General features: G+C 58.8%; 2 protein-coding genes across 2 annotated transcripts; one reads left to right on the forward strand and one right to left on the reverse strand.

Annotated features, from left to right (window-relative positions):
• Positions 1-6,289: 6,289 nt before the first annotated feature.
• HPDL (4-hydroxyphenylpyruvate dioxygenase like) lies at positions 6,290-7,537 on the forward strand. Its single transcript, XM_065408794.1, has one exon. It carries the CDS (start codon positions 6,290-6,292, stop codon positions 7,535-7,537), a length of 1,248 nt encoding a protein of 415 aa, XP_065264866.1.
• A 3,061-nt stretch (positions 7,538-10,598) lies between these two features.
• On the reverse strand, positions 10,599-25,358 carry MUTYH (mutY DNA glycosylase). The gene is made up of 16 exons (XM_065409390.1): positions 25,326-25,358; positions 23,766-23,881; positions 21,910-22,031; positions 20,547-20,586; positions 19,917-19,990; positions 19,696-19,737; positions 19,521-19,592; positions 19,196-19,309; positions 18,655-18,752; positions 17,462-17,606; positions 15,066-15,153; positions 14,258-14,452; positions 11,939-12,084; positions 11,324-11,497; positions 11,026-11,076; positions 10,599-10,760 (listed from the first exon to the last, which is right to left on the reverse strand). Exons 2-16 carry the CDS (start codon positions 23,872-23,874, stop codon positions 10,599-10,601), a joined length of 1,632 nt encoding a protein of 543 aa, XP_065265462.1. The 5' UTR covers positions 23,875-23,881; positions 25,326-25,358.
• Between the last annotated feature and the right edge of the window lie 286 nt (positions 25,359-25,644).

The raw sequence follows: 25,644 nt of genomic DNA on the forward strand, positions 1-25,644 counted from the left end.
TCTGCCTTTTCCACTGGGAAAAATCTCACCCAGCTCTTTTCTGCCTTTCAGTTCCCTTGTGGGGAATAAATCCAGCCCGGCCCGATGGTTAACCCTGTGTCACACCTCTGCCACGCTGCACCAACACGTCGAATGCAGAGCCCCGAAGACATCCCCCCCCACCCCCTCAGCCTCGACTGATGTGAACCCCCTGGACACTGGCCTGAGAACAGAGAGACTGTTTGTAGTATCGTCCCTTTTGTACTAATTCTCTCTTGGCCCTGCAATGTCCCCAAACCCCTTCCCCACCCCTCCCAAGCCATGAATTTGTTCCAAGCCCTGTGTACAGAGCACGTCCCTGGCCTCATCCCCACAGGACTCACAACTCCCTGCACTTGTCAGGATCGGGCCCTTCACCCCCAGCATCCTCGGAGTAGCCTGGGCCCAAAGGAAACAGACCGGAGATACTCTGCCTTCTCGCCGGTGTCTGGTGCCGCTGTCCTCGGGGCAAGCTCTGCGCTCTCCTGGGCTGGCCACGCACATCCCCCCCCCCCAGCCCCTGCCCTCCTTTTATCTCCTCACCCGGCTTGCTCCGCCCAGAGAGAGAGAGGAGGCTGGGGGTGGCCGCAGAGCTCCCCCACCCCCAGTGCCTCCCGGTGCCAACTGCCAGCCCCGCTCCTTGTTCGCTCAAAGGCCCCTGCCCGGCTCCCCTGCAGCAGCTGTCACAGCCAGCTCCTCCAGGGCACAGAGCCCCTCCCGGCAGCGCAGCTGGGAAAAGGCGCAATGTTCCTTTAAAAGCGGTCAAGTAAATACCCCCCCACACACCAGGCTGGGGGGGGGGAGGCGCTCCTGCCAGATAAGCGGGGCGGGAGGTGGCACTGCTCGGGTGGGAGACAAACCCACAGCAGGCCCTGATTGCTGAGTCAGTAGCAGGCGGTCTTAGGAGCCGGCACCAAGACGACACCTCAATTTTCTGCTGGCAATCAGAGATGGGGAGTTAACCCTGGTGTCCCAGCGTGGACAATTCCAGCCGCAGTTTCAGCTCGAGGCAGGATCTTTCTCTGCTGTCTCCCCTCCTAAACAGCTGCTCTGGTTTGCCCCAGAGGTGGCTGCCCAGCAGTGGTGGGGGATGTAATCCCTTGTACAGGGGCTGGCGAGAGGGAAGTTTGTTGGCGCTTTGCTGTGCGTGGCTGGCACGGTTTGCCTCGCCAGGTAGCAAGACAGTGATCTCTCCGCCCTCAGGCCTGGTAGAGAAAAAACTGGGGTGCTGGTAGGGGGTAGGCGCTGGTTTGGCCCATCTCTGCTCAGAGACCAAGCCTGCCTGCTGGGGAAGAAAGCTACTAGCAGGGAGGGAGCCGGCTGGCTGGGGAGAGGACGTGGCCCAGGGACCAGTTAGGGTGAAGGCTATTGACAAAATACTGGGGGGAGCTCAGGCCTGGGGGTCAGGCTCACTGCATGCTCTTGGGGACATTGCTTAACCTTTGAGTGTCTGCTTCCCCATCTGTACAAGAAGGATCTCAAAGCCCCCCCCCCCCCCCAGGAGCCACACTACTCCCAGACTCAGGTGGGGAAACTGAGGCAGCAGGGCTGTGAGTTATCCCACGTTCCGAGACATGCGTGTCAGACAGGGTAAGAACACAGATCTGCTGCCACTTTGCTGGTGCATTAACCCATGACCAGGGGGCTTCTTTTTAGCACCTAACTTAACCCCCCTATTGGTGTTTCTCTCTTTACCTGGGGGGAATTCAGCAAGGAAGCTTACAGGCAGGCCACTGAATAATGGCCGCGCTTGGGAAGAGAGAGGGGAAACTCGCTGCCTGGACACCGGAAAAGGGAAACACACGTGAGCTCTCAGCAAATATTTGAGCAGCTATGGCAGGGGGCTCTGTGCAAAAACATGATACGGCGGGGAAGGGCTCTGCTCTGAACCTGAGGCCCCGTCTGCAAAGACAAACAGCGCCCGGGCCAGGGGTCCCAGGCGGAGGATTCGCGTTCCAGGGAGCGCTCCAAGCGCTCAGCGACATAGACAGTGCTTAATTCATCATGAAACCGGGGCTGGCTGGGCTCAAGCCATTTTTTTAACTTTCATAACTGCTGTGGCAAGCCCAGGGGGCTCTGAACTGGCAGCCCAGAGGTGCCTGCACTCAGCCCTGGCTCAAATTAAGCTCTGAGCATCGGCCAATATCCGCTGCCATGTGCTCCCAGTGCCCCGGCCCCAGCCGAGCAGGGCGAAGCGGAAACCACCTCGCACTTCAGCACGGCTGGTGCCCGTTGCTGGGCTGAAGCAGCATAGAGGCTGTAGGTCAAACTGGAGCTGGATTGAGCTGGATGGGGGAGGCCAGGGTGGAAACAGAGGAGATCGTGTGTCAGGGGAGGGGCGTTTTCAGAGCTGGGGGTGGGGAACCCAGCACTGGCCTTGCCGAGCAGGGGTTGGGAGCTTCAGGTCAGAATTGAGGTGAGCTGCATCTGCTGCGGCTTGTCCTAGTGCGGTCAGCACCTCCAATGAACCCGTCCCCCCAGAGCTCAAAGCAGGAGCAAGGAGTCGGGGGGAATGTCAAAGGTCTGTCTAGGGACAGGCCCAGCTCCTCCTGCCGGAGACACCCCGACTGCCAGAGCATTCGAACGGCTTGACCCCCCCCCCAATCCACTGAGCGAGCCCCACTACTGATAGGGGCAGGTCCCCTGCCCCACCCGCGCTCCACACCAGCGCCAGCAGCACAGCACGGCAGGGGTAGCTAGCCAGATCCAGACAGTGCTTTAACCTCTCAATAAAGCTGCTCACTCCTCCGTAATACCCGCTACCGCTGCCTTAAGAACAAGCCTTCGCGGCTCCTGCTAACGGCGGGCGCAACCCCTCGGCTTTCTCCTTCCAGCCCCATCAGCCCCGAGCAGCCAGGGTACCCAGCACCAACACCACAGCCTTCCCGGGGGGAGTCAGACAATCACGGTGACAATAAATCCATCCCTTCCCCGACCTTCCAACCCCTTTGCCGGACTCCAGGGCCACTCAGACCTCCACTGGAACTCAGCGCCTCCTACTCTGGAAGCATCGGCCCTCCAAGCCCCCCACCACGTGGGCTAAAGGAGAATTTCCCCTAGCTAGTTGCAGTACAGGGTCTATAGCACACAGTTGAGCAGTTCCAATTCCAACCACAAGAGGGCAGCGACACACACACACACACACACACACACACACACACCCACCCACCCCCCAGCTCATTTTCCTACATTTCCATTTAAACCCGATCCCCTGTTGGGTCCGTGAGCCCACATCCCCTGCTAACACCTGCTCTCTTGTTCCTCCAATCTGCCGCTCTGACCTGGCACCCTGTTCGTACACTGGGGCAGCCGGGCAGGATTTCACTGGTACCTCCCGGCACAACAGGTGTATTATAACCAGAAAACATCCAATCCGAGCTGGAAGGCCCATCCTTGGGCCCTGAGGCCAGCCCCCTGCTAGCCCAGGCCCCCGCATCATATCCTGGGCACAGATTTCTTTTCAAGCTCCATTTTCTAACTGGGTTGTTTCTTTCTCAAGTCTCCCCCGCCCAAGCCAGCCAGCGCCCTCACCCTGGGGCCCTTTAAACTAGGGCCTGAGCCATCTCCTTGCAAGGGGGGGGAACTCCTCCCACGCCAGCTCGATTTCCTGCCTGTCCTCCCCTGCCCTTTGCAGCAGAATGGCTCTGTCCCTGGCATTTCCTCTTTGCTGTCTGCCTGCAGAGCATGGCTGGGGGTGCCATGTGGGTGCTGGCCCTCGCCTAGGCAGCGGGGCAGGACACCAGCGATCACTGCAGGTGAGGCAGCAGCAGGGTTTGTGGGTAATGGATGCTGAGCGGGTCAGGCGAGAGACCTGCACAGATCCTGGCTTTGCAATGAATGAGCTCTGAGCAGGACCAGCCTGTGTGGAGGTCACTCAGGAGGGGTAGAGGAGCCAGTCTGATCAAAGGCACTGTAATGTAAAGACCCCAGGCCCCAAACCTGGAGGGAATCAGTAGGGTGACCAGATGTCCCGATTTTATAGGGACAGTCCCGATTTTGGGGTCTTTTCCTTATATAGGCTCCTATTACCCCTCATCCCTATCCCGATTTTTCACACTTGCTGTCTGGTCACCCTAGGAATCAGTGTTGATTTCATTGACCCAAGGAAGCAGGATAAAGGAAACTTGGTGAAGTTGGATGAATCAGTGTCCGTTATGGATTTTGTCATTTGAGCTGTGCGAGACGCACTAGGACGGTGGTTCATGGACCCCTGGGGGTCCGCAGACTGTAGCTAAGATTTCCAAAGGGGCCCACACCTCCAGTCAAAGTTTTTTAGGGGTCTGCAAATGAAAAAAGGTTGAAAACCACTGCCCTAGACAGACAGTGCCTCGCCCCAGCGTCTCCTCACGAAGCAGGAGACGCTGGAAAGACAAAATTCACTGGGAGGGAAGCAGAGGGGGAAAAGTTGGGATTTTATGATGATGTGTAGTGTGGTTGCTACTAGAGACTACATCTAAAATCTAGGCCCCGTTGTGGTCCGTGGCTGCTGCTGCTAGGTCCTACCATAATACAGATGAATAATTGGGCCAGACGCCGTAGAATGTAGAGTAAGAGACAGTCCCTGCCGTTTATTATTAGTTTTAAATTTCAGATGACGATGGCATTGGCTCTCTTGCTAGCTGGTGTGTGTGAATAGCGCTGCTCTCTGCTGGGCAGAATCGGAACTGCTCCGCTGTGAGTCAGAGGCCCCACACTGGTAACATTTAGTCACGTGTGATGTTTTTCAATCGGTGGTTCCTGGACCCCCGGAGGTCCGCAGACCGTGTCTAAGATTTTCAACGGGGTCTGCACCTCCAGTCGAAATTTTGTAGGGGTCCGCAAAGGAAAAGGTTGAAAACCGCTGTGCTAGTGGGTTTGAAGCTGCTGCTGTGAAGTTGGAAGAGGCCCTGGAGCGCAGTGGTGTCCCCCATGTCCACACGACACTCCTTCTGCCGATGGTGCACGTCCTCATCAGGAGTGCTTGCGTCAATTGAAGTGGGGTAGGGTGTGGGGGCTCACAGCTGGAGCCCTGCTGCCGGGCACTGACACCGCCGTGTGGAGCCCAGAGCCCGGGCTGTCCGCGCCCGTCAGCGGGGTTCACAGCTGCAAGCTGTAAACAACACCGTGTCTACACGGACACTGCGCCGCCCTAGCTACACCCACCTAAGCGCTGTGCCTCCTGCAAAGGGCGGGGGGTTAGGTCGGGGTAGTGGGGGACTTACGTCGGCTGCAGCCTTACGTCGACCTGACTCTGTAGTGTAGACGAGGGCTTAGATTTTGTGCCTCTCCGTCCTATGACATTAATACTGGCAGCTTCTGTGCAGCAGGCAAGATGTCAGCTTCCCCCATAGTAATTGGCATTGCGGGGCTGATTCTGAAAAACATTGGGGGCTGATTCTGTCCCCAGCAGAGAGCACTGGGCCATACAGCACAATGGAGGTTGATGATTCTGACCCCAGCAGAGAGCGCTGGGCCATACAGCACAATGGGGGTTGTTGATTCTGACCCCAGCAGGGGGCAGCAGAGAGCACTGGGCCATACAGCACCATTAGGGTTGATTCTGTCCCCAGCAGGGGGCAGCAGAGAGCACGGGCCATACAGCACAATGGGGGTTGAGTCTCTGCCTAGCAGGGGGCAGCAGAGAGCACTGGGCCATATAGCACAATGGGGGGTTGATTCTGACCCCAGCAGGGGGCAGCAGAGAGCACGGGCCATACAGCACAATGGGGGTTGATTCTGACCCCAGCAGGGGGCAGCAGAGAGCACTGGGCCATACAGCACAATGAGGGTTGATTCTGTCCCCAGCAGGGGGCGGCAGAGAGCACTGGGCCATACAGCACAATGGGGGTTGAGTCTCTGCCTAGCAGGGGGCAGCAGAGAGCACTGGGCCATATAGCACAATGGGGGGTTGATTCTGACCCCAGCAGGGGGCAGCAGAGAGCACGGGCCATACAGCACAATGGGGGTTGATTCTGACCCCAGCAGGGGGCAGCAGAGAGCACTGGGCCATACAGCACAATGAGGGTTGATTCTGTCCCCAGCAGGGGGCGGCAGAGAGCACTGGGCCATACAGCACAATGGGGGTTGATTCTGACCCCAGCAGAGAGCACTGGGCCATACAGCACAATGGGGGTTGATTCTGACCCCAGCAGGGGGCAGTAGAGAGCACTGGGCCATACAGCGCAATGGGGACTGATTCGCTCCCTCCTGGGTGCTGGGATATCTGCTCTAGTCTCTCTCTCTCTCTCTCTCTCTCTCTTGCAGAGCTTAGCGGGTCTGACCCCGCTGCGCCATGGCTGCCTCTCTGAGCCGGCTGTCCCACATCGCCTTCCACGTCCCCGCCGGGACGGGCTTGGTCAGTGACCTGGTGGGCAAGTTCCGCTTTCACCTGTTCGCGGAGCGGGTGACGGCGTGCGCCCGGCAGCTGGCTCTCCGCAAAGGAGCCGCTGTCTTCCTCATCAATGAGAGGCTGGGGGAGGCCCCCCCGGTCCACGTGTTCCCGTTCGACCCCACCCAGCCCACACTGGCTCAGCAGCCCCCGCTGGGCCACAGCGACGAGGAATTCCTCTACGACGTCGGCCCCTCACACCTCGTGAGCACGGCCTCCAACGTGTGCTTCGAGGTGCAGGACGTACCCAGCATCTCCCGACGCCTCCAGGAGCGGGGCTGCCCCCTGGCGATCCCACCCACTGACGTGACGGACGACGGCGGCTCCGTCACCTACTGCGTGGTGAGATCCGTCGTGGGGAACGTCAGCCACACCCTGCTGGATCGCTCCCGCTACCGGGGGGCGTTCCTGCCTGGCTTCCGCACCGCGGGGGACGTCCCCGAGGGGCCGCAGGACCCGGCCGAGGCCACGCACTTCGACCACATTACCTACGCCTGCTCGCGGGGCAGTACCCGGGCCGTGCTGGACTGGTACCAGCACTGCTTCGGCTTCCAGCGCTTCATCGTGAACAGGCAGGAGGACGCGGCCGAGGGCTACCGGATCCGCGGGCGCGGCGTGGGGCTGCGGCTCACCACCATGCGGTACGGGAAGGGCAGCGAGCCGGGGCTGGCCGATGACTGCAAGTTCGTCCTGGCCGAGTCCCTGCCGGAGCCAGGGAAGAACCAGGTGGATGCCTTCCTGGAGCAGCACGGCGGAGCTGGGATCCAGCACGTTGGGCTCTACACCACGGACATCGTCTCCACGGCCCGGGCCCTGGCGCAGGCCGGCGTGCGGTTCGTCGAGCCTCCCCAGGCCTACTACAGCGAGGCGGGCAAAGCAGAGGAGATCCGGGAGGCTGGGCTGGACCCCCGGCTCCTGTCCCAGCATGGCATCCTGCTGGACGCCGAGCTGGCTCAGGACGGGGAGGGAGGCGGCAGGGGCTCCAGCCCACACCAGCGGAGGTACCTGATGCAAATCTTCACCAAGCCCATCTTCCCTGAGGAGACCTTCTTCCTGGAGCTGATTGAGCGTCGGGGGGCCGCAGGCTTCGGGGAGGGCAACATCCGGGCCCTGTGGAAATCCGTGCAGGCCTATCTGGACAAGCAGGAGTAGAGAAGCCCCTCCCGGCTGCCTCGCCTTCTCCCCGGTGGGCTGTCACATGGCGGGGCCATCCCCGCCTGTTGGGGAACAATGGGAGGCCAATGGCTGGCTGCCTGGCGAGTTGCACTGAAGGACTAGTGGTGGCCCCAGCGCTCCATCCTCAGGTGATGGCCCTGCCCTGGCTGGAGGGAGGGAGGAGGCAGAGCCAGACCAGCTGTTCAGTCAGAGACGGGGAGGTTGAAAGCTACTTAAAAGCTCCCTGGGACGCGCCGTCTGCCTTGATGGGTGGGATTCATGGGGTAGTTCCCACCCCAGAGACAAACCCTGCCCCCTCCCCCAGCCCCACTCTGCCAACCTCGCCCCGGCACGGCTGGATTGGCTAATTCTGAGTTCCTGCTCCCTGGGCCGGGAGCCGGATTTACGGCCAACGTTCAGCCTGCAGCTTTGGACCCCACAAGCTCTATGGGTGGATTTAGGGACCGTGAGCCCAGCAACCGCTGCGGCCACCCTGGGGTGTAAGGTGGCAGCAACACGGCAGGGGCGGGTAGCAGAGTCAAATGGGAATGACCGGGGGGGGGGGGGGGGATCCCTGGGAGCAGATATCCCGGCTGGCCTGAGAACTGGCTCTGCATTAATCTCAGCACTATTCATGTCTGTAACCCTTCTCTCTGAGGGGCTGGCTGCGGGAGAGCCCACGTCCTGTCTGCTCCACCCTCTCCCCCTCCAGGGCAGGACAGTTCCCCCTCCCCACTCGCTCCCCTTGGCAGTTCTCACTTTGCACTGAATGGCTCCGCAGCGATTTCGCTCTGCCAAGGCAGCTGGCTGGGAATCCTCTCCCTTTCCCCGCACGCCACGGGCCAGGAGCACGAGTGGGGCGTCCTCACCGGGGCCGGCGCGTGGGCTCTCCCTGCAGCCAGGCCGTTAATGCCACAGGCACTAACCTCCCCGTGCCCCTCGCGCCTGCCCCTCATGAATGAGCTGTTCCCACGTTCTTGTTCCGTTCATGGTTTTCGGTCCGATTTACAAGCATCTCCCCCAGGCTGGGTTTCGCTCACGCTCCTGCCGCGAGTGGATTCTCGCTTACGGGGCGAGTGTCGTATTGTTCACTTGAATTTAGTCATTAAACTGAGAACTGATTTTCCTGTTCCGTGTCCTGTTGCTTCTGCAAAGAGCCAGGTCTGTGCTACTCAGCCCCAGCGCAGGGCCCTGCAATGCGCCACCGAGGGGCTGTGGCTGAAGGACACCCTGGGGCTAGCGTGGGAGAGGGCGGCCCGCCGGCTTGGCGGGGATTGCCACGGAGTTCACACTGCGTCTGAGCACCGAGTTCGTTTCTGGGGGTTCCCAGGGGTGCTGCTGGTGCCCAATGCAGATCTCTTTGATGTCAGTCCCAGCTCCCACCCAGTCCACCTCTGCTACACCCCCACAGCTGACCAGCAGAGGTGCTCACGTTAACAGCCCCCAGGGAGGGGGACTGGGGGTTTTCACTGAGGGACTTGTCTAGACGGGAAATTGACTGGACTAAGGCCTAGCTGTCTGCCTGGATACGCTGATTCAGCCTGACCCACTTCAAAAAAAGCCATGTGGGTCGACCTGATCTGCTTTGGGTGAGGAAACCATTTGGCCCCAAAACGTTGCCCGGTTTGAGTTAAATGCGTTCAGCAGAGAATTCCTGCAGTTCTGCCGTTTGCCAGCGGGTGCCACCGCAGGTCAGTTTTTGCTGATCCGCTCTACACCAGGCAGGCTGCTCAAGGGGCACTGCCAGGCTGCCCATGGGTGGGATGGAGCCGCTGGGTGATCGTGTGGCGCTCAGGGCACACAAAGCTCCTTCCCCACTGCTCACAGCAGATGCCACGTTTCCTGCACCATAGCTCCAGCGGTTGCCCAGTGACCTCTGCCTGGCAGCTGGGGCCAGGCCCTTCGCGCCATTCGCATCCCCTTTCGCGGCGCGGCCGGAGCATGTTTTCAGGTGGCTACAATGAAATGGAGCCAAAATCCACTTTTAAAAGCTTGTAGAAAAAGTTCAAATTTATTAAAACCTCAGCTGTGAGTGAGTAAAAGCAGGCGGAAAAGGAGCCGGCGTACAAGGCAGGGCCAGCAGCAAACCGCCCCGCGGCCTAACACAGCGTCCGACGTCGCCCTCCGGGTCCGCTGGGTCTCAGGACCCTCCGTGTCCCAGGAGCAGCGGGACGAGGCTGCTGGGAGGAGATGGGCAATGCTGGAAATACAGTAGTTGCACTTGGTTCAGTTCCACTTTGTCCTGCATCTAGAGCCCCGGATCCCCCATTACTCAGGAGACGGTGGGAGTGTCGGCTTCCCTCACCCCTGGAGGGGCAACCCAGCTCCACGAACGCTGCCAGAACGCTGGGATGCCCTGACTGGACAGAACTGTCCCCTGGCTGCAGCGGGGCCCCCAGATCTCGTCCAGACAGGGAATAACGCATCGCGCCTTGGGCGGAGAGACATTCACCTGCCGCTGGCTCGAGCCAGCCCAGCCCCACTTCTCAGTGGACATGCGTCTGCAGGGCTCAGACACAGTCAGACCCCCATGCTGTCCCCGCCCTGGGGATGAGCAGAGAAGTCCAGGCCCCAGGCTGTCACGCCGGCAGGACGTTCCCTATAACTCCCCGCGTAGTGCAGCGAGACCGCACCGGGCAGGCGCAGGTTCCTCACTCCACCCCACATCCCCACTGCCGTGTGGCTGCTAGGGGCTCTGCAAGGCAGGAGCCTCCCAGGGAAGGGAAGTGGCCTGTGGGGATGGCTGTAACACCAGCGAGCCTGCACTAGAGGGGGTCCCTCTGCAGGGGGAACCCCAGAGAGAGCACGGGGCTGGCTGCAGGAAAGACGTGCAGGGAACAACAGACCGTGGGGGGCCTCATATAACCCTGGGCTGAGTCCACGTGACTTGGTGTTGCCCCAGCCGGGTGCCAGGCACGGCAGGCCTGGTGGAGCTGCCAGCTGGCTGGGGGGGACGCAACAGCCCAAGCAACGCAGAGTCTGGAGCCTCCATCCCCTCCAGACGGGCCTCACCATTGGGTGCGGTCCGAGCGGGTCCGGCCGGAGCAGGAGGCCACGGTCATTCCCCAGCGGGGGCCTTGAGAAAGGCGTCGAGGGAGAGCTGCCTCGGGGGAAGGCTGCCGTCTGCTTCCACCTTCCGCTGGCCGGCGCGCGAGGGATCGGCGCCCCGTTTCTGCTGGCCAGCGCGCGAGGGATCGGCGCCCCGTTTCCGCTTGCAGCCCTACAGGGACGGAGACACGTGGGGCGACTGCCGTTGGCCCGGGGAGCCCGGCAAGGATGGAGGGGGGCCCCCAGCCGACCGCCCCAGAGGAGGACAAGGCCTGGGGGGCCGGAGACTGACCCTGCCCCAGCAACAGCCCCTCCCAACCAGGGCTGAGGCACAGCATCACGGGGAAGCCTGCCCTGCAGGATGGGGGGCTGCGGGCTCCGGGGCCGGCCCGGACGGCTTCAGCTGCCCCTGGCAGACGCGGCGCAGACGCACTCACCTGGCCAGGCCCCCTCTCCTCGCAGCTCTGCCGCTCGCACGCCTTCCAGACCTAGGGGAAGCACAAGAGAGGGAGCGCCACAGGCCCCTTCCCACAGCTCCAAGGGGTCGTGCCAGGCTGGCCCCTGGCCCCCTTTCACGTGACCCCAGTGTGGGGCAGGGCTGAGCCCCCCTCCCTCCCAGCAATCCCAAAGCTTAGCTCTCTCCCCCCCACTCCCAGGAGCCCCGTGGGGAATGCACAGGGCTGAGCCCCTCCCCCCACTCCCAGGGATCGGGGGGTGCGGGGTGGGGTCGAGTACCTTCTTCATAGCAGTGGAGACGGCCGATTTCTGGAACTCTGCCTGCGTCACCCACCGGAACACTGGCCGCTCCAGCTCCTCGTCCCGCCCACCCGAGGCCGCCTCGGGGTCCCCGCCCAGGAGCAGCGAATAGACCACGTACGTCTGGTGAATGTGGGAGAAGACGTGGCCAACCTGGAATGCAGAGGAAAAGATCTGCAGCCCCAGGTGGGGGAAGCACTCGCTGCTCAGCGGCGCCCCCCTCTGGCTGCACCGCGAGCGAGCAGAGCGCCATCCACACTCAGCGACAGGGTGACGGTGGCTGGGGCGGGGCTGTAAGGGAGTTATAAGGGGGGGAGCAAAGGAGAACAACCAACCAGGCGAGGGCACCAGGGACCCTCTGCTCTGCCACTACCTAGCGCCGCTCCCTGGCCTCCTGGCCCTCAGCCGTCACATCTTGGGCACCAGCTTCCTGGCTGCAGGCGGAGGACTCGCTTCAGAGCCCAGCACCACAGCTCCTCCCCATCCGGCCCCAATGCCCTGGACCTACGCCAGGGCCGGTCTGCGCTCCCGTCAGCTGCCCCACTCGCCACGAACCCTTTACCCGCCCCAGGACGGACGCGTGGCCTTGTTTACCTCTCCGACATGCCGCAGGCGTCCTCTGGCCACGGCTTCTCCTGCCCAGGCCTGAACATGAGCCAACAGCGCCTCCCTCTGCTGCTTCTCCTTCAGCCCTGGCCCCAAGGCCAGGCTGGGAAACTCCCAGAGCCCCGCCAGCAAGCCTGGGAGAGAGCAAGGAATGGGCAGCCAGGCCACGTTTGGCACAGCCAGATTTCCATCTCCAAAGGGCGCTGTGGGCGGCAGCTGGTTCCCACCACACCCAGGGCCCAACGTTCCTCTGCTCACAGGCCAGGGTCAGGGCTAGGAAAAGCCTCTTGGGACAGAGCGCATCTTGACTGGCCTGTCCAAGCATTTCCTGCCCTGGCTGGCTGCGGGATATTGTCCCTTCAAGATCACGTCCCTCTGATTACCTCCCCCCCGTGTCAATTGCAACACGAGCGCTCCAGATGCCTGCGGGTATTGCTCAGAGCAGGCACAGGGCTCACGCGGTCGATCCTGGAGGCTGTTGTAAAGTCTCTGCCAAGCAGGCAAGAAGCGAGAGGAGAAGAGGCAGCAGGGTCAGGCCCAGGAGCCCCCAAAGACAGCCCAAGGCACAGGGGAGCTGCCCTGCTGCCAGTGGCTGGATTTGGGGCGCCCGTGACCATTGATCACCCCTCCTGCTCTGCAGTCAGGATCATTACTGACAGAACGGCTGCACCTTCGGGCCCTGCACAGCCCCTGCGCCTCCGCTGCTGTATCCAGACTGGGGATGGACAATTTCTGGCAATTTTGAAGTCACGGGGGGAAAAAAAGCCATTGGGGAGAGGGGTGGAAAAAAGTGGAAATTTGGAGGGTGGGGGGGAAAGGATCTGAAGTAGTTATTTGATTATCAAAACTAAGCTTTATTTACTTCTTCAAGAATGCGAAATGTATTACGTACAATTTAGTTAGCACACGAGAAAGTCCTGTTTGAGATGTTTATGAAATAAACAAGTATAACTTCTTTAGTTTTGATTCAAATAACAATGACAAATATACCTAGCATTGGGGACGGACTGTAGCTGCACACGAAGGTACTTACATGTTTTGTTTTTCGCCTGTTGGCAAATAGGAAAAAAATATACAGTGAAAGCTGTTTTATCCGGCATGTTGGGGGAAGGGGGGTGCCGGTAAGTGAAAAATGCCAGTTAACTAAGAGGGAGGGGGTTGGAGTGTGGGGCGTGGGCTCTGGGAGGGAGTTTGGGGTCTGGAGGGGGCTCGGGGCAGCGGGTTGGGGCGCGGGAGGGAGTGCAGGGGGCCAGATTCGGGGGCTGCTCACCTCAGGTGGCTCCCCACAAGCGGCTCTGCGCGCTGCCTCCGCCCCCGCAGCTCCCATTGGCCACGGTTCCCAGCCAATGGGCGCTGCGCTGCTAGCGCTTGGGGCAGGGGCAGTGGTAACAGGCAGAGCCACCTGACCGCGCCTCCGCCTAGGAGCCGCCGGGACAGGTCACCGCTTGCGGGGAACCGCCTGAGGTGAGCGGCCCCTGAATCCGGCACCCTGCGCCTCCTCCCGCACCCAAACTCCCTCCCAGAGCCCGCGCTCCAAACCCCCTCCCGCGCCCCAGCCCCTGGCTGGCCCCGCAGCAACCGGACTATAAACCGACATTTTAATGGCGATCAGAAATGCTGGTTTTTAGAGGTTTCCGGCTGGCAAAGTGCTGGATAAAACAGCTGTTCCTGTATAAAATACCGAGCACAGAACACGGCAGTCTTGTTGTAAACCGAAAGGAAGGTTCTGTTCTCTGGGCTCAGGAGCAGTGGGGAAAAAGATCTGTCCTGATCACGTCGATAAAGAACCTCATGTGGCCAGGGAAACGTTTTGTTCATGTTAAATACTTATTGGTTATTATTCGAGAGCGTTTAGAAGTACCGAAGAGCAGCAGTAACAGCATCACCCTCGTAACCCTGTCCCTGGTCACTCAGAGCAAACACTTCATCTAACCAGCTTCTTTCCAATTTTTCCTTATCGGGTCTGGGGAAAGAACCATTTTTTTCTGGACGTTTCCGGGTTGTTGTTTTCAGATGCTCACCTCTCTAATCCAGCCAGAGCCCCCGGCGGGGGTCTCCCTGCAGGGATCCTTCCCATGTTCCCCCCCCCCCGCCTCCCGCTAGCCAAGGAGGGCTGGCTGTGGGTGTTTGATGCCTGTCGAGGTCAGACAGCAGTGAGGGGCTTTTTCTCTCACCGGCCCCCTGGGATGAGTGAGCCCTGCCCCCCCAGCATGCCCAGTCCCTTGGGGCAGCGATCCTTCCGTTCCCACAGACACCAACGCCTCCCTTTCCATCCCCACCCTGGCGCACACCCGAGCTGCGAGTTACCGGAGCTGGGTCTCTGCACGATCAGGTACTCTGGCTCCCCCCGGGGGCCTCTCCTCTCCAGCACACACGTGGCCGTCCGCTCTGCCCGGGGTTGCTTCTTGGCGGCTCTCCTGGGGAAGTTGGCCACGCCCAGGCTGCTGTCCCAGGGCTCCGTGGCAGGGGGGCACAAGGAGCAGCTGCCTGCAGTGGCGGCGGCTGTGAATCAGACGCGGCACCAGGTCAGTCCGTGTCACTGCACCGGCCCTCATCAGACCTGGGGATCGGGGGCTGCACCTCTGCCCTGTTCACGGCATGAGGAGAGGAGGCCCAGGGTCCCCATAACCCGCTTCTGATGGATTTATTCCAGCCCCGAGAGCAGCTGTTCCAGTGGCTGGCCACGGGGCTCCCAAGAAGGCACCAGCTCAGCCCAGGATCAGCCAGACGAGGCACCCCAAGGAGGTGTTGGGGGGGACCCCCTCGAGGTTGGGCAACAGACACTCCCATAACGTCTCCTCCTTGTGTGTAAGTCACTGCACCTCCCCGCCCCCACGTCCCAAACTAGCCTCTATGTGACACTAATCCCCACAGTGTAACCCAGCAGAGCTGGGGCACTCCACCTGCACGGGCCAGCAGGGGAGTCCGCCAGGAGCCCTACCGCTCACGCACACCGCCTGGCCCCCGCTGCTGCCTCTCGCCGCGCTGTGCCCCGGGGCGGGGCTTCCCCACCAGCTCAGAGCTCGCCGGGGGCGAAGGGGTCAAGACGTGCTCTCCATACAGGGCTAAGCCTCGAGAGCACGGCAAGAGGTGGCGATCCCCGGCCAGCACCTACCACACTCCTCGATGTCAGGCGCCTGGGAGCAACTGGAGGCGGCTTTTCCCAGCAGCCTCTTGGAGGCGAATTCCAGTTCCTTCTCCACCTGCAAAGGAAGGACAGGGTCAGCTACAGGCCTCAGCTGCCAATGGAAGGCTCAGGTCCAGCAATGGCTATTAGCCAAGAGGGCCAGGGATGCAACCCCACGCTCTGGGTGTCCCTAAACCTCTGACTGCCAGAGGCTGGGACTGGACGACAGGGGCTGGATCACTCAAAATCGCCCTGTTCTGTCCATTCCCTCTGAAGCACCTGGCACCAGCCACTGTCGGAAGACAGGATACGGGGCTAGATGGACCGTTGGTCTGACCCACTGTGGCCGTTCTTATGCCATTTCAAACCTGGCAGCACGCTGCAGCGTCTGTTGTATTTGGCACCAGCCACAAGCTGCCCCCTGATGACACGTTACAAGACGTGGGTACCCAAAGACACTGCGGCCAGGAGTCAGAAGAGAGCTTAGCCCACGCGTGAACAGGTCTGGGAACTTGTACACTATACATCCAAGGGGGTAAACGCCACAGGGAGAGGGGAACCAAGCTTTTTAACAGTGCGGGTGATTTACCACTGGAACAAACTACCAAGGGAAGTGGTGGCTTCTCTATCTCTTGATGTCTCTAAATCTAGATTGGATGCCTTTCCGAAAGATGCTACTGGCCAATACATCTAGGTTAGGCATAGTCTGGGTATTATGCACACAGCATTAATATACTACACATTTTATGTGTGTGTTGGGAAGTTATGTTAACTGAATGCATTACGGTCTTGCTACAATTCTGTTCACTCGTGCTGAGTATCTCATAACTCTTTGCAAAGCCGAAGTCAGCTTTGGCATTAGCTAACAGAGAACTTGCCAAAGACAAGAAATGCTTGTTCTATATTCTAGTGCAGGCAGCTCTGAAGACGGCTGGTTTAGAGCGTAGCATCCAAAAGAGAGACAGGAAAAGGACAGAACAAAACAAGGTGTGCTGGATTTTAGTGCCGTCGAGTTTTATAACTTGTCAAGACACACTGTAACTAGCGCTCGTTGAAATGCACGGTTCCGAAGCACACTTCTGCGCAAGGTGAACGTGCTGCGAGATACAAACCGCTCCCTGGAAAGAGGCCGCGTATGTCTCCTTTCCATATTGCACCGTTTTATCTTCGGACAATACGTTTGGCTAAGTTTGGTCTCTTGAACACAGTGAGTGTAGTCAGAACAGCTGGCTACACTCGGACAAAAGTGCGCTTTAGCCAAACGCAACTGGCTGGGCTCGAGCAGGGGCGACCGGGTGAAATTCACTGGCTTGTGCTAGACAGGAGCTCAGACTAGACGATCCAATGGAACAGTCCTTCTGGCCCCATGAACCTATGACATTAAGGGCCAATGGTTTATAGGTAGCATTTAGCTGGAAACACGGATCACTGTCAGGGAAGGTTTCCCACTGCTGGGACTGATCAGCCTGTGGAACCGGCCCGCCCAGAGAAAGGGCAGGAATAGCCTGGGTCATTTAAACCTGGACTGGACCCAGCACTGGCGATATCACAGGGCGGGATTCTGGGCCAGCCCCAGGGATGCGCCTCAATGACCCCACCAGGCTCTTCCATCTCGAGTTCCCAAGCTCCAAAACCAAAACCCCAAAGAACAGCAGCTTGTCGTATAGGGAGTGTGTGTATGTCTCCAGATCACCACCTTCAGTTTACAGAGCGTAGGCGGGCTTGGCATAATTAGACATGCATGAGGCCTCCATTCTCGGGAGACAGGATTAGGGAGGTAAATGGATCAGCAGGCTGGAGACAGAATGTCTGTGCTAGCTACGATAAGGAGGAACCCGCAGGGAACCACTGACAGTGGGAAGAACCACAGCATACAGGATCATCCTGGAACGTAACGCTGAAGTAAAGAGTAAGTCATGGATGGACAGAGCGTTCTGTACAGGGCTTGGTTCCTACCACGTAACCAAGCCAGTCCCAGAAGGTGTGATGCAATGTAGAGGAAATGCAATGTGATACTGTATGTAAATGCACATAAAGGAAGAAGGTTTCTGTGTAATTTTGGATCTGGGATGTACCCTGCATCCACCCCCCTGTGTTTGAGTCCGCTCAGCTCAGCGTAACATTGCTGTGCGCCCAATAAAAATCCCCGACTGATGGAATCTGGAGTCGAAGTGGGCTCTCGGGAAGCCGTCTCAGAGGGAATCCCAAGGCAGGGAAGTGACTTGCTCGGGGTCCAGAGGGAGGCGGTGGGAAAGCAGGGAATGGGACTTGGGGCTCGATCCCCCCCTTCCTAGTAGCAAACGTTTTTATGAAGGGCGTGGGGGTTACATACAGACCACTGACCTACTGGGATTGAGCTGAATGCAGAAAAGCACAATACCTACCCGGCAACGCGCCCTACAGTGGGGCTTCACAGGACACTCGATGCACAGCGGGGCCCTGGGGGTGCACACGGTAGCTCCCAGCTCCATCATGGCTTGGTTAAAGTCTCCTGGCCGGGCTGGATCAACCAGAGCATTGGCCAAATCCCTACGACGAAGAGCAGCGAGAAGTGGCAGGCTGGTTACAAGAGGAGCATTCCTTACCACACACCAGGGGTAGATCCCATCAGCTGGGAAGAGGAACAGCCCACCGCAAACAGGCACCCACTCGCCCTACCCGCAGCTGGGGAGAGGCTCAGAACCTTGATACCAGCTAGACCCAGGGCGGAGGAGGCTTGGGCCATTCTCGGCCACTGGGGCTTGCTCCTGTTCTAGTACGTTGGGCTAGTGTGACTAGTGCTCTAGGCTCCCTCTTCCTACCTTACTAGAGTCACAGGACCAGGACCTCCCCGCAACCTCCTCCCAGTGATGGCTCTCTCCGACAGTGGGGATCGGGGGGCTCCAAACCCCAGGTTCCCATCCATGGGAGCAGCCCAAGCTTCATGGCAGTTAGAGGCAGCCGGCATTGGCTTGTAGAGCCAATCTCATTGCCTAGTGAGCCCGTGAAAAGGCTGGGAACCCCTGGTGCAACGAGCAGACACGGCCGCAGGCCCACACTCTCCAAGGCGCCTCTCGCCGTGCCGAGCGCCTGAGAGCACGCGATTGGCCAGTGACCCCTGAAAGCCGGCTGCAGCCACCACGCGCCGGCTCCTCGTCTGCTTAGATCGGCCGAGAATCCCAGCCCCTGCTTAGCGACACGGCCGCTCCTGTGACCGTTCTCGCTGGCGCTTGGACGGTACTTCGTAAGCGCTGGTCTCCAGTGCTGCCTAGGGGACTGCACTGCTGCATGCACCAGTAGGCACGATCCTGTATGCAGCTGGGGGTGGGGTGGGGGATTTCATCTCCAGGGCTGATCCAATCCCTGCCTACGCCCTGTATGGGCCTACAAGGGAGCCACGTCCTGCCCACTGGGCTACTGCTTGTCTGTTGAGCATCCACTGGGCTGCAAGGCAACCGATTGCCCCAATGACGTGGTAAGCAGAGGTGAAGAGCTGCCTCCCGTGACCGATTCCCCCGGGCCACCCTGGTGTACTTTACTCCTGTTTGTATTACAACCCACCCCCCCCTCGCCTCCTGGGATGAGAACAATCCCCTACCAGAGTCTGTCGGTGACAGCCGGGCTGCTGGACTCGGCGCCGATGCATCGGACCCGGCACAGGACTCGGATCACGTTCCCGTCCACCACTCCCGTCGCCTGGCCCGTGAGACAGAAGAGCAGCAGTCACCATCTCAGGGCATGTGCGAGCTCGTGCCCCTAGGAGGGGAGGGCATTCGGCCAGGCCGGTCCCAGGGAGGGGTAACTGGAGGGATCAGCAATCCCCAGGCCAAGCAAGTCTGCTGGGAGGGTGCCCCACGGAGGGCTGGAGCTGGTCTGGGCTCCCAGTGCCCAAGCAGCAGCAAGAGGCTCCTCTCAGTGCCCAGACCCCCCTGGGAGAGCCCAGCTTTCAGCGAGGCAGGGGGACCATTGCAAGTAGCACTGGAACTGCCCTGGGGCAAGGAGGGGCCATGAGCTGCTAACGGCAGCCCCAGGGAGAGGCATGTTCCCCAACCCTCCTAACGGCTGAGGCGCCAAGGCCAGCACAGCCTGACACCCCCGCGGCAACGCTGGCACACAGGCAGCGCCGGGTCTCTCATCACCTGCCCATAGGAGATGGAGGCGATGGCTCCTGCTGTGTATCTCCCCACTCCCGGCAGCAGCCTCTGCAGCTCCTCGGCCGTCGCGGGCATCTGACCTGCCAGCTCGGAAACCACCTGAGGGGAGAGGGGAGCTGAGTAGGGACCTGGCGTCTCCCAACGTGAGCTGGGCACATCAGCCATGCCCCACTCTGGAGCTTTTGGCTAGCACTTGGGGACAGAGCCGTGGCACTGGGCTTCCCCCCACACCAGCCAGCGGGCACTAGCATGGAGAGGAGGGATGTAGGAAATACCCCCTCCCTCCACAACTGCCCCCCCACCAGGATACCTTCTGTGCTGCTTCCTGCAGCCGCTTCCCTCGCGAGTAGTAGCCAAGTCCTGCCCACAGCTCATTCACGTCCTGTTCCCAAGACACACAGCCAGGGGTTAAGACTAGTCGCAAAGGGCCCAGGATTAAAGATCAACGGGGGCGTTTTCAGGCCCCTGCCATGGGGGATTCTCACCTCCAGGGAAGCTTTGGCGAGTGCCTGCAGCGTCGGCCATTTCTACATTGCAAAGGAAACAGAGGTTTGTTGGCTGGCACAGGACGGGTCTGCAGAGCGCGACGAACCCGAACGCATGGCTGACCCGCAGGCCGGGGACGAGACATGCAATGGCCGAGGTTTCAGACACGCTCAGAAATTCAGGGCTCCGGGCGCAGGAGGAGGAGACAAAGGACAATCACCTGCATCCACCTGTTGTAATAGTCAATCACCGTAGCCACCTGCGTCTGCTGGAGCATGATCTCCGACACCCACACTGCAGGCACAAAGGAAAAGCAAGAGCACCGTGGGGGACTGGAAGGCCCCCTCCCAATTCAACACCTTGCCCTGTGCCTATGCACAAGGTCTCTCTGGGGCGAAAGCAGAGCCTCCCAAAGCTTGCACTAGTCCCTTATACCTGAAGCAGGCTTAGAATTGGGGCCACTGACGTATCCAAAGTTACTGCCCAGAAGATCTACTGGTAACCAGTTTTCTCCCCATTTGTCTCATGCTGCTCTCCTGCATCTCTCAGACCAGGCCGTTTGAGCCTAAGGGGGCGGCACCATCATTGTCCAGCTTCGTCCCTGCGATGCTGGGTCCTTGCCAGGGCCACGCTGCTGGCCTCTTTCAGAAAGAGTCTAGAGGAGTTTTGGGCTGCGTCTGGTTTTGGGAGAGCAGCGTGATTTGTTCGGAGTATTTTTCTCCACAGTGACGCTGCCATCCCCCACAATGCACCCTGCTAACTCTGCAGTGCTAGGCAAAGACGATCTGCCGCGACAAACCTGCCTGAGAAAAGAAGCCCAAGCAGACAGCCTGTGTTCTCTCTGTCTCACCTGCATATGCTCTTCTGTTAGTATCGGATTCGCTTGCAGCCTGAAAGAGAAGGCAGAGGGAATTTCAGGGAACTGGACAGAGTTCTCAGCTCTGGACTCTGCTCAGGGAGCGATGGGGATGCACACCTTGTTCGGATAGGGTCATTTGCACTAAAGAGAGAGAGTCAAATTCAGCACTAGTGAGACGCCACCAGTGTTTGGCATGACACCAGTTAGCTTGCAGAAGAGCAGCTCCTCTTGGGAAGTGTTTGATATCTGAGCCCTGGTTCAAATACTGGCAGAGGACAAAATTTGTAAGTGTAACTCAATTTAGATATAAGAGCTCCTTAAAATGGAGGAGTTTTAGGAATCCCAAGAGAGCTGGGATTTGCAGCTTCCAGCTGCTATTGGCCACCTGAAAACAGCTCTATTCAAAACCTTCCTTGGAAAGCACTTTGTTCCTGCAGAGTTTCTTAGGAAGGTCAGGTTAGAGGGTCAGGGCTAGGACTATTTTTTCAGACAATGGGGCCAAAGATGCACAGGAAACATTTGCATAAACACATGCAAAACATATATTTGCATATGCAAATAAGAAAAGGTGAGCAACTACCTGTTTTCTATGCACAGTTTAGATACTAATTAAAGAAAAGATTGGCCCCCAAACGTTTCCACTAATGCTGAATTTGGTCTGACCATTTGAAAGCCAACACAAAATTGGCTGCAATCTCTCTTGATCTTGGCGTGAGGGATTTAGATGCTTCTCCAGCTAAAGTTTATCCTGAAAGTTTAGAATCCCAACAGAGAAACCTTCCCTAAGGTCACCCACACCCCACCCCACACACAGGTACCAGAACCGGAGATTTTTAAATGGGACAATGGTGGCCCCACATAATTCTCAGCACAGCGGTGAAAGTTCATCTCTGACCACACCAGCCATTCCACCATGGAACAGGCAAATGCTACTGTGGGCTTAGCAAGGACAGAGGTGAGATCTGGGGCTGGCACAAAGTGGGAACAACAGAACATTCTGCAGTAACAAGGGAATATAAACTAACAGGCAAGCAAACAGTCAGGGGCTAAGGATAAATAAAAACCTCCCTGCAGCACTAGAAGCTCAAACCCAATAGATGGGACCAAGGATGAAAACCTGACACTGACTAGAAACGCATGGTGAAACTGACATGTCTAGTTTCCCTGTAGGACCCAAGTTGAAGGAAACAAACCACATCAGTGGAGAAAGATACAATCTGATTTTAGATGCCCCTTCAGTTTTAATGCAATCTGACAGGTTCATAGGGAAGGACAGTGCTTTGATCATCACGGCAGGATCTTTTAAACTGGGGGAAACCCAGCCACGTATTGTGGTGACCCACTCCTGCCGTACCAATTTCCTCCAGGGAAGGTCACGCTTGCATTTGTCGTACCAGGCAAGCAAATTCTTCCGAAAGGCCTCGATTTCTGCCAGGTGGCTGAAGAGATGGTACGCAGACACTGGAGGAAACATGCCTGCAAGGAGACATTAAATGCCAGTCAGAAGACAGGACAAGTGGTTAAAGGAGCTGGGGGGGGGGGGGGGGGGTAGGGCTTGGCTGCTCTTTCATTACTGAGGCAAAGGAGGTCTTTCCATCAGACTGGACAAACAACTAGAAACAAAGAAAATAGCCTTGACAAGCCTGCACTAAACCATGAAGGGTGTGTGGCCCCAAAAGGCTTTCACTAGCTGTTTCTAGGATTCATCCGGTCCCAGTGCGCCAGACCTCTACAATCTCAAATTTCCCCCTAAAGCCTCACTTCTACCAGACTCACCACAAATACTGGCCCTCATCAAATGCCTTCCCCTCCTAAACATTACAGAAGTGGAGAGACATGTCAGATTAGAGGGGGAAAAAAAAAAAAGCCTCTAATTTACCACCCTTACCTGGGTCTCCCATTGCATCTTGTCGTCTCATAGACTGTACGTTCATCAGGGCAGGGACTGTTTTTCCATGTGTCTCGTACAACTTGGAGCATGCCAACCCTTAACTAGTACACACTTCTATGACTGTGTTCTCTGTGCTCAGCTGAATGCATTAACCAAAATAAGTTTCTGGCTAAGCGATTTCAATGTCAGGGGCGAGGAAGCCGAGACAAACAACATGGGTCTAGCAGAGAAGGAGGCAGAGAAACTGACCAGAAACCAGCCAGTCTATTTTTGGAAGTGCAACAACAAACAATGTTGAAAAAAGGAAGAAGCAGAAACTTATGGTTCAAATGTTATATGTCTCTGAAAATGTGACTGTCAACTCCCTGCGTGTATCAGAGCCAAGTCTTCTGATTTCAGTGACTAAAGTAAGCTTTCAACTACTTTTTACTGCCCTTAGCCCAGCAGAACTCACCCACCTCTGTACGAGGAAGCTGCAATCTATCCAGCTCATACAACATCGGCAGAGTAGTTAACCAAGCTCACCTTGTGAAATCTTGGTCCTTGCTAGCGCATGAGGAAGAAACAGCTCAGGCTAGGTCTACACTACAGCGGGGGTCCGACCTAAGATACGCAACTTCAGCTACGTGAATACCGTAGCTGAAGTTGCGTATTTTAGGTCGGCTTACCTGGCTGTGAGGACGGGGGAAAGTCGACCGCTGCCGCGCTGCCGCCGACTCCGCTGCCGCCTCTTGCCGTGGTGGATTTCCGGAGTCGACGGCAGAGCGATCAGGGATCGATTTTATCGCGTCTTCACTAGACGCGGTAAGTCGATCCCCGATAGACCGATTGCTACCCGCCGGATCGGCGGGTAGTGAAGACAAGCCCTTAGACTGATTCTCACATCCCAAAAGTGATTTTGCAGGGCTGGCAGTTAGAGGAAATTTATATGTATTTGTAAACTGAGCACAGCTGAACTGCAGTTACTGAGAGACAAGAAACAAGGAACCTCACAATGCCATTTTAGCACCAAATGGCACTTAAGGTGCAGGTTGGAGTCCAGAGAGTTGGGCTCCATTGAGAGTGGTGCTGTACAAGTGCAGGATATTAGGATCAGCCGTGAATTAACGTATTCTATGGTCAGATTGAGGCTGCACATTATTCCATGACGGGCAGGGTTTTATTTACAAAATATGGTTTTATTTGCCTGAGTCTCTTTGCACCCTGGCTCACTCCTGCTCTCGTTTGGTACGTGTCTAGCCGTTCACACTGTGCCTATCGTCACGGTGTCACCCTCACTCCAGTGTCCCAATAAGATCCTTGTAGCCAAAGCGTTTCACCTTTATGGGATGATACATTCTCCCTGCACCTCCTTGGGGATTTCCTCACTTCCCCTGCACCCTGCTGGAGTCCCCGCCCGCTGTGAGCTGCTGCCCGGAGTTTACTCATCGCCAGGCTGAGGACAGAAGAGTGAATGGGGTACTGTTATGGTGACCCCCTCAAGGGCCCTCACACACACCCCCACTCCACCCCTTCCCCCAAGTACCCACATTCGTCCTACCTCTTCCCACCCCGCCCCCATTCCACCCCCTTCCCCAAGTCCCCACCCCACCTCTTCCCCAACTCCTCCCTCCCGGAACGCCGCCAAACAGCTGTTTGGTGGTGGGCAGAAATGCTGGGAGGGAGGAGGAGGAGCAGGAACGCAGTGAACTCAAGAGAGGAGGCGGGGAAGAGGTGGGGGGAGCTTGGCTGCAGAGCACCCGCTAATTTTTCCCCATGGGTGCTCCAGCCCCGGAGACCCACGCAGTCAGCGCCTATGCCCTGAGCAGTTCCAACAACCCTCCATCCCCAGAGCTCCAACCTGCCCCCTGGACACCACACGCCCTCCCACTGCCACTGTGCATGCTAGTGGGGGGGGGAGAGAACTGGACACCCGGACACCCTGTGCACCTCGTGGGGAGAGGGGTGTGTGAACCAGACACCCCGTGCACCTCGTGGGGGGGGGGGGAAGGGAGTGAACCGGACACCCCGTGCACCTCGGGGGGGTGTGTGAACCGGACACCTCCTGGGGATCTGTGAACCGGACACTCTGTGCACCTCGTGGGGGGGGGGGTGTGTGTGAACCGGGCACCTCATGCACCTCGGGGGGGGGGGGGAGTGAACCGGACACCCCGTGAATCTCAGGGGGTATGTGAACCGGACACCTCGTGGGGATGTGTGAACCAGACACTCCGTGCACCTCGTGGGGTGTGTGTGTGTGAACCGGACACCATGCGCACCTCGGGGGGGGGGAGTGAACCGGACACCCCGTGAATCTCAGGGGTGTGTGAACCGGACACTCCGTGCACCTCGTGGGGTGTGTGTGTGTGAACCGGACACCATGCGCACCTCGGGGGGGGGGGGAGTGAACCGGACACCCCGTGAATCTCAGGGGTGTGTGAACCGGACACTCCGTGCACCTCGTGGGGGGGGTGTGTGTGAACCGGACACCATGCGCACCTCGGGGGGGGGGAGTGAACCGGACACCCCGTGAATCTCAGGGGGTATGTGAACCGGACACCTCGTGGGGATGTGTGAACCGGACACTCCGTGCACCTCGTGGGGGGGGGGGTGTGAACCGGACACCATGCGCACCTCGGGGGGGGGGGGGAGTGAACCGGACACCCCGTGAATCTCAGGGGGTGTGTGAACCGGACACTCAGTGCACCTCGTGGGGGGGGGGGGGAGGGTAGTGTGTGAACCAGACACCACGCGCACCCCGCACGCTGGGGGGAGCCTCCAGAAACTGCCCCCAGCCGGGCGCGCGGCAGGCCGGCAGCCAGGGGAGAGCGACGCCCGCAGCCTAGCGGGCGCCTTGCAGCAGGGGCCGCGCGCACAGAGCCTTCCCTTCCCGCACTCACCCCGCGCGCCCAGCTTTCCCGGGAACCTGCTTCGCTCTCGCGCGGCCCAATCAGAGCCCGCTCCCAGGCGCGCAGGAGCCAATCAGAGCGAGACTCGCGCTCAGCACCTCCCGTGTTGTTGGGACTGGACACTACAGGTCTGGCCTATCAGCTATTCGAGGGACGAGGCGGGATCAGGGGTTATTAGCCAATCAGCGTGTCCGAGAAGACCGGCCGCCTCCCCCGTCCGGCCTCTCACAAGGACCCCGCTCGGACTCGGGGCTGCCCTTTCCAAACGCCTGATGAATAAAAACGTTCGTTGGCTTAGGAGCGTGCGGCG

This window comes from Emys orbicularis, chromosome 8 (genome assembly GCF_028017835.1).
Source record: "Emys orbicularis isolate rEmyOrb1 chromosome 8, rEmyOrb1.hap1, whole genome shotgun sequence".
NCBI lineage: Eukaryota > Metazoa > Chordata > Testudines > Emydidae > Emys > Emys orbicularis.

Coding starts and splice junctions, on each gene's coding strand:
- HPDL (XM_065408794.1), top strand. CDS start 6,290: ATGGCTGCCTCTCTGAGCCGGCTGTCCCACATCGCCTTCCACGTCCCC.
- MUTYH (XM_065409390.1), bottom strand. CDS start 23,874: ATGAGTAAACTCCGGGCAGCAGCTCACAGCGGGCGGGGACTCCAGCAG. Junction 19,991..20,546: donor TAACAGAAGAGCATATGCAG/GTGAGACAGAGA, acceptor TTGTGCCTGCAG/TGTGGGTGTCGGAGATCATG. Junction 19,310..19,520: donor TGCAGGAAGCAGCACAGAAG/GTATCCTGGTGG, acceptor CTCTCCCCTCAG/GTGGTTTCCGAGCTGGCAGG.